Below are 12573 nucleotides of genomic sequence, written 5' to 3' on the forward strand. Positions count from 1 at the left end.
CAACGGGATCGCAACCCTTGGTGTCGCGCCCGCACTGCGCTCAACCAGTGAGCGGACTGGTCTCTATATGGGATCCGAATCATCGGCGGGAGTGCCACCACGCTCCCAAGTGCCGCACTCTACCGAGTGCGCCACCGGGCTGGCCCAAAACAAAAACATTTTGATTGTTCATTCATTCACCGGCGGGAGCGGCGCCGCGCTCCCAAGTGCCGCGCTCTACCGAGTGCGCCACCGGGCTGGCCCAAAACAAAAACATTTTGATTGTTCATTCATTCATCAAATATTTCTTGGACATTTACTGTGTGTCAGGCTCTATTCCTCCCAGGACACCCCAAGCCTCTTGCCATTTGCTGAACAAATTATTTGGCATCTACGATGTGTTATCTTCTTTGTTTACATGTCATTCCTGGAAAAGCCACTTACTCCACTGTATGGATGATGAGCTTCCAACCCAACGATTTTAACTACTGGGTTGTCTATTTTGAAAGCAACAGAACTCTATTATCAACTCATATGCTCCACCGTTGAAATGGGGTGGGAAGCTCAGAGTCCAAATAGTACCTGAGGCCCTCCTCAGACCGAAGGGCTCCAAAAATAGAGCTTGGAGACCTAAGGAAAACTGAGAGGCCATCATGAGAGAGGGTCCTGCCCCAGGCTGCTTTAGTAGAGATCACAGGGGAGCAGGCCCAGTCCTGTTGACAATGGCAAAAATCCTCATCTAGTGGAGTCAGATCCTGGAATCAGCTCTCTCTGGTGGAGTTATTGAAGGAGCATCCTAGTTCATTGCCAATGGAATGTAGACAGTTACTGCTGTCTTCACGGTGTGTATGATACCAGGCAGAGGAGGGTAAGAACAGACCTCCACACACTCACTCAGACACAAAAATTCCCTCCTATTCCATCCCAAAGTCTGCCACATGTTCTGAAATATAGCAAGAAGAAAAATCAACAGGACCATTTTCACAGGTATGGTGGAGAAGCCAGGATCTGAATGCAGTAGATGTCTGTCTCCAGGCACAGCCCTGCCTTCCCCACAGCCCCTTTCCCTGGCTTGGTTCTCCCCACTGCCCTGACCAGCAGTGAGCAGCTTACACTGCCAGACCTCCAAGTGGAGAGACAGGGCCTGGCAGACAAAGACTATGTTTCCCCTGCTACAGAACTCAGCATGAAACTGCTCACCATTACACGCACACGACTCCAGCTGCTGCTCCCTCTCGCAGAAGGGGATGCATTTCCCATCCTTACACTTGCCGAGATCCAAGCAAACCGTGTCATCTTCAGCATTTCCCGGAGCAGGGCACTCACTGCTATTACCTGGAAATAAAGACCAGTTTGTACACTGAGTCTCATGTCTGCCAATTCCACAGGTGCACGATGATATCCTACTTCTCATAAAAGGAGTGAGCACCTCACAAAATGACCCACAGAGCTAGGACGACAGCCTACATCCAATCAACCGATACCGTTTGGGGAGTACCAGCTGTGTGCCAGCCACGCTGCACAAGTCCCTGGCCTCCCAAGCACCCAAATGTCCACGGGCGTGGTCTCCATGTCCTCACCTCATAGCCACTGCTTAAAGTTGTTCATATAGTCTTCCTGCACCTTTTTAATGTGAAACATTACACATAAAAGCATATACATAATGTATTTTATATATATAATGCATATATATTATCATTAATAAAACAAAGACCTATGTGCCATTACTTAGAATAAATGTAAACTCCCTACAAAGGCATAAAAAAGCTGCATGGCCTTGGCCTGCCTCTGTCTCCAACCTCATGGCACACAAGTCTCCAGAGCCTGCTCTGCGTCAGCTACAACAGCCTCCATTCACATCAACACTCCAAAGTCTTTGTCACCTCACATCATCAATATATACTATTCCTTCTGCAATGCTCGTGTTTCCACTCTTGCAGAGGGACTAGCTGGCTTTTTCTCATCATTTAGGTTTTATTTCAAAGATCTTCTCTTCTGAGACATCCCTGACGACGCTAAGTTGGTATGGCCTCACCTCCAGTATGCTGTCACCATATGCTCTTTCTCTCCTTCCTAGCACGTTTTACAATTTATATATTTGATTATTTACTGTTGTTTCCCTTCCACTAGACTCCATGAGAACAAAGATCAAATCTATTGATTAATCAATTTATGTCCAATCCCTATCATATTGTAGGTAACACCACAAATATTTCTTGAATGAATCAGTGATTCTTAAGGACAAAGAAAACCAAAGAATGTTAAATGAGGGAAAGGATGGAATGAGAGACTCATTCTGGAAAATGAATAGCACAAGCAGTTAAAAGTCAACACAAGAAGAAAAACTACTGCAGAAAAGCAGTGGACTCTACCCACAAGTCTGGACTGGCCTTCCTGCTAAAGAATGGAACCAATCAAAAGAATCCTGAGAGGCTGGCCGGTTAGTTTGGTTAGTTAGAGGGTGGTATTGGTAACACCAAAGTCCAGGGTTCAATCCGTTACTGGCCAGCCGCCAAAAAAAAAAAAAAAATCTGACTTAAATGGCTCTGGAGCAGTAAGACAGAACTTAATGAAATATTGGTAACACCAAAGTCCAGGGTTCAATCCGTTACTGGCCAGCCGCCAAAAAAAAAAAAAAAAATCTGACTTAAATGGCTCTGGAGCAGTAAGACAGAACTTAATGAAATCTGGCCTGTTCCAGACAAAAGCAATGGTTTGTTAAGTACCTAACAGATATCAGGCAGTCTGTTAGGAACTTTGCACTTGCCTTGGATCTCAACCCTTCATGAGCACTGGGTATTTATAGTGGCAACAGACAGTCACATAACAACCTAACTACTATGTAAAGCAAGATATCTGTAAGAAGGCCAGTGAGCTCAGTGAAGGTTGATTCTGTGGATCATTATTGCATGTTTGGCATATGTTGCCCTAATACATTAAAAAAATGCTTACTTGTTAAACATCTGTTCTTAAAAGACTAAAATCAGAGTTCTTAAAAAGACTAAAATCTGTTCTTAAAAGATTAAATGACACATGACACAAGCAGGAAAATAATTTTTAAAACAGTATCATCTTTTTAACAGGCCCTCAAAGTTTAGTGCACGTCAAAATCATCTGATGAAATGTAACACGATTGCTGGGCCCTGTCCCCAGAGTTTTTGATGAAGTAGATCCAAGGAGGAGACTGAGAATTTCCATTTCTCACAGGTTCCTGGATGATATGATGCTGCTAGTTGTGAAATGCTGATTCCTTATAATGAACGATGTATCCTCTGCTAGCTGCAACTTGGCATAAATTATCAAGGGAACAAAAGACTATTTGGTAAGAATACATTTTTTTTTCAAATTGTTTTACTTATGCTTATTTAGAAAGATCTCTCTGATTCTTTTATTATTACAATAAAGGCCGAAACATTGAGCACAGCTAGAAAATTTTTTTTAAAGCTTGAGATATTCTAGCTCCTGACATTTGGCAAACTAAATGACACTTTAAGATCCGACAACATAAAAATCATGAGCAACATGTTATAAAATGCACATTTAGGGGCCGGCCCGTGGCTCACTTGGGAGAGAGTGGTGCTGGTAACACCAAGTCAAGGGTTAAGATCCCCTTACCAGTCATCCTTAAAAAAAAAAAAAGGCACATTTAAAAACCAAAGGAAAAACCAAATAACACAGAACTTCACTATCCATGAGGTCCCTGAAGACCTCTGACCTTCTGTTTGCTTCCTTATCACAAAACCTAGGATGGCTACAATCAAAGAGATACAAAATAACAGGTGCTGGTAAGGATGTGGACACAATGGAATCTTCACACACTGCTGGCAGGAATGTAAACTGGTGCCGCCAGTTTAGAAAACGACCTGGCACTTCCTCAAAGATTAAGCATAAAGTTACCATATGACCCAGCACTTCTACTCTGGAGTATATACCCAAGGGAAATGTCCATAACTTATACACAAATGTTCATATTCATAATAGCCAAAAAGTGGAAACAACCCAAATATCTATCAGCTAATGAATAAATAAAATGTTATATCCATGCAATGAAATATTATTCAGCAATAAATGAAATACATGCTACAACATGGATAAACCATGAAAATGTTATGCTTAGTGAAAGAAACTGTCTACAATTGAAAAAATAAACACATGCATACAACAAAATGATAGATTTGATCACACTAAAATTAAAGATTTATGTTCCAGGAAGGACAACAGATTGGAAGGAGATTTATGAAAACCAAATGAATTATTATACAAGAATTCCTCCAAATCCATAGTAGCAAAATAACATGAAACCCAATTTTTAAAATGAACCAAATATATGAATTGGCTATTCACAGTAAAAATCTAAATAGCTGGGCCGGCCCGGTGGCGCACTGGAGAGTGCACCACTTGGGAGTGTGGCGGCGCTCCCGCCGAGGGTTCGGATCCCATGTGGAGACCGGTTCCTGCTCACTGGCTGAGCGCGATACGGGTGCAACACCGAGGGTTGCGATCCCGTTACTGGTCAGTAAAAAAGACAAAAAGGAAGAAGAAAAGAAAAGAAAAGTTTAGAATGAAGAGCAGTCTAAGAATAAATAAAACTTAAAACAAAACTCATCAAACTGTAAACAGGAAAACAGTAGAGAATATCAACAAAACGGAAGATTGGTCCCTTGAAAAGTTCAATAAAACTGATAAACCTCTAGCCATCCTAATTAAGAAAGGAGAGAGAGATAGAGAGGACATAAATTACCAATATTAGAAGTGAAACAGATATTATCATTACTGATGAATGAGAAATCACTTTACACTATCAGATTGGAAAAAGATAAGGCAGCTGGATAACACCAAGTGTTGGCCAGGACATCAGGATGCAAGAAACCTCATGCTCAGACGACTCAGTAATGCTGTTTTAAAGACCAGTGTAGTCCCGCCCTCTGTGACTCAGCAATTCCCCTCCTGGTATGCACTAAGAACTCTTACGCAGACACCTGAAGGCATATACAAGGGTTTTTACTGTAGTCCTATCTGTAGCATCAAGGAGATGAAGGCAATCCAAGTAGCTGTCACGTGGTAAGTAAAATATAGTAAATCACATAACTAAATACTTTGCAGGTGCCCAAAACAATGAAATGCATACAGATATAGATATAGAGACATAGACATAAAGCACAACATAGACAATCATTAAAAACATAGTACTGATTTTTTTAAAGTAGATCTAAGGTAGAACAGCATTTTGGAACATTTTGACACACACATACAGAAAGTAACACTATTATCTTTCAAGGATATACATATATCCAGGCAAATATTAAACAGTAGTATGGATGTTAGTGATGGGAAAGAGAAGGTCCGTGATGGAAATTAAAGGGAAATAAATAATGAAAAGAAATAAAGAAATAAAACAATGATGAGTCTTGCACACACCAATGCTAACTGTGTCGTAAACTAAGAAGTACCATCAACTCAACTCTACACGTGAGGTGAAAAAAGGGATTGCTTTTATCTGAACAAAAGATAATTTTGTTTCTCAAACATACACATACACACTGAGCCACAGTGTTCGAAGAGAGGCAACAGCGGCACATACCTGTGCAGTAAGACACGCCTTTGCAAGTAGCATTAATAGCCTCCTGGCACTTCTTCTGGGCAGTCTCAAACTGACAGTTTTTACAGCAAGGACTGTTCCTATCACTGCAGAAGAAGAGCAGACAGGGACAGTTTAAGTCAAATGACAGCCCCACATCAAACGCTACAGTCATGTTACAGGGACTGAAGATCATAGCGGAAACCTCCTGGCCCAGGCACCCGCTGCTGCGTAATCAGACTTCCCTGGTGCTGGAGCCTCCTGCACACACTGTCTGCCCTGCCTAATTAGGATAAGGCAACATCAACGACACGCTGTAGTAGAAAAGAACAAGCAACAGAGCATCATCTCAAAATATCCCAGTGTCCTTAGTTTTCATTAACGAATTTTTAAAAAATGACAGGAGCCCAAGGGCCTACTCTATCAGTATTTACAGTGTTAATATGCACCAACTGCAGTTAAATCTGAATTATTCACCATAAACTAACATTTAACCTTTCTATTTAGCCAGGCACTAGTCTTCACTGGACATAAAAATGGAAACACAGGTACCTTCTAATTTGTACCTGCTCCCTCCACATTTAGTTTATATCATTAAACGGTATTCTACAACACCATTCTATTGTATAGATACACAATAACTAATTTATATTTTGGGATTATCATTTTGATTGCCTCCAATATTTTGCTATTATAAAAGGATGTAGCTATGAAACATCCTTATTAAATCATCTTTCTTGTACATTTCTGTTTCCTTAAAAAAGATTCTTTGAACTGTGGGATTGCTAATTCATTGCCTTTTTTTTTTTTGGTGGCTGGCCAGTCAGGGGATCTGAAGCTCTGAACCCCTGACCTTGGTGTTATCAGCACCACACTGTTCCAAGTGAGCTAACTGACCAGCCCGATGGGATTGCTATATCAGAGAGCATGCAAGGTCAAGGACTTTGTTATATAATGTCAAACTGCTTTCCAGAAAATACCAGGTACTTCAAAAAGTTCATGGAAAAATAGAATTAACAGATAATACAAATCTTTCTACGAACCTTTTGAAGTACCCTCATATTTTCTTGCTCTGAAGGACAAAAGTGGTAAACGTAAACACACACACCCTCTAACTGACTGGAAAACCCTTGCATTTTGATCTTCTGTGATGTGGACACCTTGTTATACCAACTCCCCAAATTTACAGTTGGACTATTTCTCACCTGCACTGGACACCTTGTTTCAATGTGCAGTTGCTGTTGCAGCAAGTGTCATTGTTCAGGTACATGATGCCAGGATCACACTCTTCTCCTTCGTCCACCCTAGAGTTCCCACACACCTTGTTGCTGCGTTCTTGAAAACACTCCTGGGCCTTACTTTCAATGGTCTTATAGATTGACTGTTTACTGCAGTTTGAAAACATCTTAAAAGAAAAATGGCCACATTCATTCCCATGTAGTGTTTGTGCTTCTTCTCAAAAGACAAACCCTTAATGTAAAAACCACCATTGGAGTCACCCTGTAGTTACGTCAAGGCCATCACAGTCACCTCCAAATGCCATCAATATGGAAGTGAGTACGGTAGTCCCTCCTATCTGTGGTTTCACTTTCTGCAATTTCAGTTAACTGAGGTCAACTACAGTCCGAAAATATTAAATGGAAAATTCCAGAAATAAACAATTCCTAAGTTTTAAATTGTGCGCCATTCTGAGTAGCATGATGAAATGTCACACCATCCTGCTCTGTCCTGCCCTGGACATGAATCTTCCCTTTGTCCAGCATCTCCATGCTGTATATATGCTAGTCACTTAGCAGCCATCTGGGTCATCAGAGTTTATATTAGGTTAGGTACTATCTGTGGTTTCAGGCATCCACTGGGGTTCTCAGGACATCTCACCTGCAGTAAGGGGGTGATATCTGTATCTCCCTCTATAGGACACTAAATGGCTGGTGTGAACTTGGACCTAAAATTCCTCACATGAAGGCAAGCTACACAAATACTGAGACAAAACATCTCACTCAGCCAATGCTATCAAAGGGACAAGCAGTCTAACACATGGGGAGCTCATGAATTCCATCAGACTCGAACTCAGCCACCATCACCACACCACTGCTGCAGTGGCATGACCGTTGTATTCCCAGACAAAACAATTCAGGAATGCAGAAAAGAGTGTGTTCTGGTTTACCCACTTCCCTTTCCCCAGCTTTTTAAACGGATGATACACATTTAAAGTTTTTAAATACTTGAGCTTAGTAAGAGGTATGGTATTACAAATAGTCTATTTCTAAAAATTAAATTCCAAATTGTTGCCTGAACATTTTCATGAATCCACAAGATCTTAAGTTTCTCTGAGTTTTGCTACAGCTGACCAATGTCTCAAAGGCAGCCTCTATCCTAGCTTCCCAACTTGGAGTACAGAACCACTGAAATGGCCCTCTTTTAAGTTTGGGGATTTTACCCGGAGGTCTAAAACTGAACCCATTTTCCAGACCACCTGAAATGATCAGAAAAGGAGTAAGGGGCTTGGGGAAAACTGAGTGTGGTTATTTCTTAGGGCAGGGTCTTCACAGATGCTAAAATGCTCAATTTTACCCGGAGGTCTAAAACTGAACCCATTTTCCAGACCACCTGAAATGATCAGAAAAGGAGTAAGGGACTTGGGGAAAACTGAGTGTGGTTATTTCTTAGGGCAGGGTCTTCACAGATGCTAAAATGCTCTGCAGATGCTAAAATGGCTTCACTTTCACCCCAGACAATCACGAAGCTCCTGAGAGCTCGCCAAAGATGACTATAACCACTAAATCAGATACCAAAGGAGTTAACTTTCAGAAAGACAGTAAAAGGTAGCAAAGACCTCATCATCCTGAACAGAAGTACTAACTGAACTTTTAAAAAAGATATTCCAATGTATTTTTACAGTGAAGATGTTTAAGGGGTCTGGTTATTCCAATCTGGGCCTTGGGCAGTTGGTATTTTGATGGGATGTTTTATTCATCAGTATTGCAGATTCATGAGCTCTATTTCATTTTATCAGTTCAGTTCCAGGAGCCCAGGTCCTAATGAAGTAAAACTCACAGCAAAGAGATAAGAACACCTCTTCATTAATTTTTCAGAGTTACACTTTCCAAGCAGCTGGATTTGCTGGACAATGCTAAGGAAAAAGTAAACAATCTTCAACTCTAGGTTTTTGCCTACACACTCTTCCTTTTGATCCTTACCACAAAATCTTCTCCCTTCAGTAAACCCTCCTAGGAGGTTACAATCCCAAACGTCCCACATTCCTTTTCACTAATGTTATCTGTTCACAGCTACGTCCATCCATGGCATGCTGCTTTTTATCGGCATGGTTAGTAGTCAGTGGCAGGTCCTGTTTAAGTCAAGAAACTACCTTATTTTTCTCCTGTAGCCCTTTTGTTTAGTTAAAACATTTTCACTAAGAAATCTATTTAAAATATAGATTAGGGGCTGGCTGGTTAAGTCTGTTGGTTAGAGCACAGTGTTATAACACCAAGGTCAAAGGTTCGAAACCCCTTACCGGCCAGCCGCCAAAAAATAAGATATAAAAATTTTAAATATAAAATAAAATGTAGATTAGAAAATGCATAATATAGTTTCTTGCAAAGGGATTGCTACTTGGGAAAACCAAATTATAAAAAAAATACACTAAACATGACATGTTCGGAACAAAATAAATATAGCCTCACACTGTGTAACTTTTCAGTCAACGATGAACAGTCTACAAGACAGTGGTCTCATAAGATTATAATGGAGTTGAAAATTTCCTATCACCCAGTGACATCATAAAGTCATAGTGCAGTGAATTACTCGTGTATGAGCAATGGACTACATCATATAACCTAGTTGTCTAATAGGCTATAGCATCTAAGTTTATATAAGTATACTCTACAATGTTCGCACAAGGACAAAATTGTCTAATAACACATTTCTCTGAAGGTGTCTCTGTAGTTAAGCAATGCACGACTGTAACTAAGTTGTTCTTCACTGACACAGACTAGCAGCTCCAGAAAAAACAGCTCTGTCCAGGCTCCATTCTCAATAGCAAGTTCTCATAGGCCGCTTGAAGAGCCCACAGGGAAAATTTCACTTGGGAAGAACTTGTGGCAGGAAGAGTTGGCAACATACATGTCTACTTGAGGCAGAGTCTATAAAGTAAACCATTTGCCTCCACAGTTCCATCCTCATAACCAAGAAGCAAGTGAACCTGTCAACTATTGGCCATATACTGTCCAATTTGGTAGCCACTAGCCATATGCGGCTATTTAAATTTGTTTCCTAGTCACATATTTTACACTTTTTATTACAGAAATGTTCAAGCACCTATAAAGTGGACAGAATGGTAACATGAACATGCACATGCCCCTGACTAGCTTCAACAGTCATCAACTCATGGCGTCACAGCTCATGAATTTCCTCACCACTTTTCCTCTGCTCCCACATTACTTTTATTGTTTACTCTTTAAGAGCTTTATTAAGGCATATTTTACACATCACAAAGCCCACCCATTTCAAGTGTACAACTCAGTGATTTCTAGTAACTTTATCAAGAGGTAAAACCATCACCATAAGTCAGTTTTAAAACATTCCCATCCCCCCTCTAAGGTCCCTTACGTCCTTTTACAGTTAATGACCATTCCCACCTCCAATAACAGGAAACCACTATTAAATTTAAATAAAACAGAATCTAAAATTCAGTTCCACAATCTCTCACCACATTTCAATTTCTCCATGGCCACACATGTCTAATGGTTACTGTATAGAGCAGAGCAGATCTAGAACATTCCCATCCTCACAGGAAGTTCTATTGGACAGCACTGAACAATAATGCACATGGTTAGAAATGCAGAGACAACCTCTGAAAAAGAGGAAAGTGCAACAGGGTATTTAAGTTGAGAGAATGGGCAAAAAGGGGTAGGAAAATGTTTCTTAGGTGCAAGTTGTCAAGCAGAGGAAAAATAAAATGTAACATGCAAAGCAAGAGAGGAAGAGGCTGTTTATACATAAAAGCCAAAGAAAATGAGGTTCAACAATCAAAAAAGATTTTTTTAAAAAAGGCAAAAATTTTAAGCAGCAGGGTCAGGGCCAAGGAAACCCCAAAGCAATCCTTTCCTCTAGATGCTGCTCAAATTTAGGTAGCCCATGGCCTGGCTCAAAATGGAAGTCAGGACAAATATATCACCATTCTTTCCTGACTAGATTCAGGTCCTTTAGGCACCCTCAGCCCTCTAAACTCAGCAACAAAGCTAATATGTTTTCCACACACTGCATTATGTTGTTTAAATTCAAATAAAATGAAAAGATCAGACATCCATTAATACTTTCAACATTTAGTTTAGATTCTTAAGAGTTAGTCATAGCCATTCTTAAAGTCTCTGATATTGTTTATAATATCCCAAATCAACTAATATACTCTATCAGAAACCCTCAATAGTAAACTGTTCACTTATTTACTCAATAAATATTTATTATGTGCCAGCAGTCCTACTAGGCTCTGGAGACAGAGCTGTGAACAAGAAAGCCTGTCCCACATGAGGCTTATAGACTGGCAAATAGCATGTGTTTTGTTGCAAAAGTTAATGAAAACATGCAAATTGTGAAGTACTGCAGTATTAAACTGAGTAACAACTTATAAATGAAACAAGAAATTTTTAACCGAGCCCACTGGACCCTGAAATCTAGAACTCTGCCAAAAGTCATTTCTATTAATTTTTCTTATAGCCCAAATCTATACACAATTAATCTTAATAATGAACAGTCCAAATGACAGCTTTAACCAAATTTAGATGCACCATGCTTCACTTCAAAACACACAACCAACTTTCGAGGTACTTTGTAATTTGCAGTTCTATCCCTAGGGAAATACCAGGGAATGTACTTTTCTATGCTCTCATTATGATAATCACACATAAACTCTTTCCTAACCACATAAAAAAGCACCCAAATATACATACCTTATTGTTCTCATGATCACCACTCACAGCTATGGGATACATAACATATTTTCCTCCTTGATCCTCATTGGGGGCACATTCTGCTAGACCATCTGGATCATGTTCTGCTCCAAAATTGTGTCCCAATTCATGAGTTGTAACCAGGTCAGCTTCCTTAAGGATGATGCAAAGAAAGCATTATTCCCCAACACCCAACCATCAGCTACTACTGCTAGTAGGGCCCATACTGTTTTAAATAGAGCCCTTTAATCAGATCAACAAAAGAATAATAATTGGACTATGATTTCTTATATCAATTATAAAAATTAAACAGATAAGTAGAATCCTATTTAATACTATTAAACAGTATTATAAAGATTAACTTAAATCAGTTTAAGGAAATATAATTTATAAGATGTACTGGAACATTCATAACAAAACACCGAACATTAGCCATTCCAACTATATACCTGTCTGGTGCTGATAAATCTGATAGCTAACTGTAATTACTAAAGCCTCCCCACTTCTCTCTTTAGGTTAAAACCTAAAGCATCTCAGCAGAAGTGGGAGGAGGGGGAAAGTGAGGGGTAAAAAAAACAAGGCAACCAAGAAAAATCAAAACAATGTTGTATTATTTCACTAACTAAATTCATGTCCAATAACAATCTGAATGACCTAAAGGATTTGGTTTATTAGAATCCAGTTTCAGGGCTATACTTAATATATCAGGTCATTATAAGATTTCTATCTGAATATGACATAATAATAAATTTAGCCAGCAAAGTCAAAATTTTTTTCCATATTTGTATGAATAGAATAATACAAAAACAAAATTCCTGATTTTTTTTCATAAGGGGAGGAAAAATCACTTCATTTAACCTGAAAAATTAATATTTTGCAAGTCATTTTCTACACGAGTCCCAATTCTGAAACCAACATTCTGAAGCTTTCCACATGTTTATATTAAAACAGTAGTGAAAAAAACCTGAATTTTTATTTATTTTATTTTTTTTGTCTTTTTCCGTGTCCGGCAACGGATCGCAACCCTCAGTGTCGCCCCCGTACCGGACCGGGACCGGCAACGGG

The 12573-nt window shown here is 39.7% G+C and overlaps 1 protein-coding gene across 1 annotated transcript in view; it reads right to left on the reverse strand.

Annotated features, from left to right (window-relative positions):
- The window catches only part of ADAM17 (ADAM metallopeptidase domain 17), a 34825-nt gene that overhangs the window by 7847 nt on the left and 14405 nt on the right, over positions 1 to 12573 (reverse strand). Inside the window, exons 5-8 of the mRNA XM_008594801.1 lie at positions 11509 to 11661; positions 6763 to 6962; positions 5561 to 5664; positions 1180 to 1314 (exon numbers count right to left, since the gene is read on the reverse strand). Of these exons, the coding sequence (XP_008593023.1) occupies positions 1180 to 1314; positions 5561 to 5664; positions 6763 to 6962; positions 11509 to 11661 (592 nt within the window). The remainder of the gene's footprint in view (positions 1 to 1179; positions 1315 to 5560; positions 5665 to 6762; positions 6963 to 11508; positions 11662 to 12573) is intronic.

The sequence above is a fragment of the Galeopterus variegatus genome, unplaced genomic scaffold (assembly GCF_000696425.1).
Source record: "Galeopterus variegatus unplaced genomic scaffold, G_variegatus-3.0.2 Scaffold11578, whole genome shotgun sequence".
NCBI lineage: Eukaryota > Metazoa > Chordata > Mammalia > Dermoptera > Cynocephalidae > Galeopterus > Galeopterus variegatus.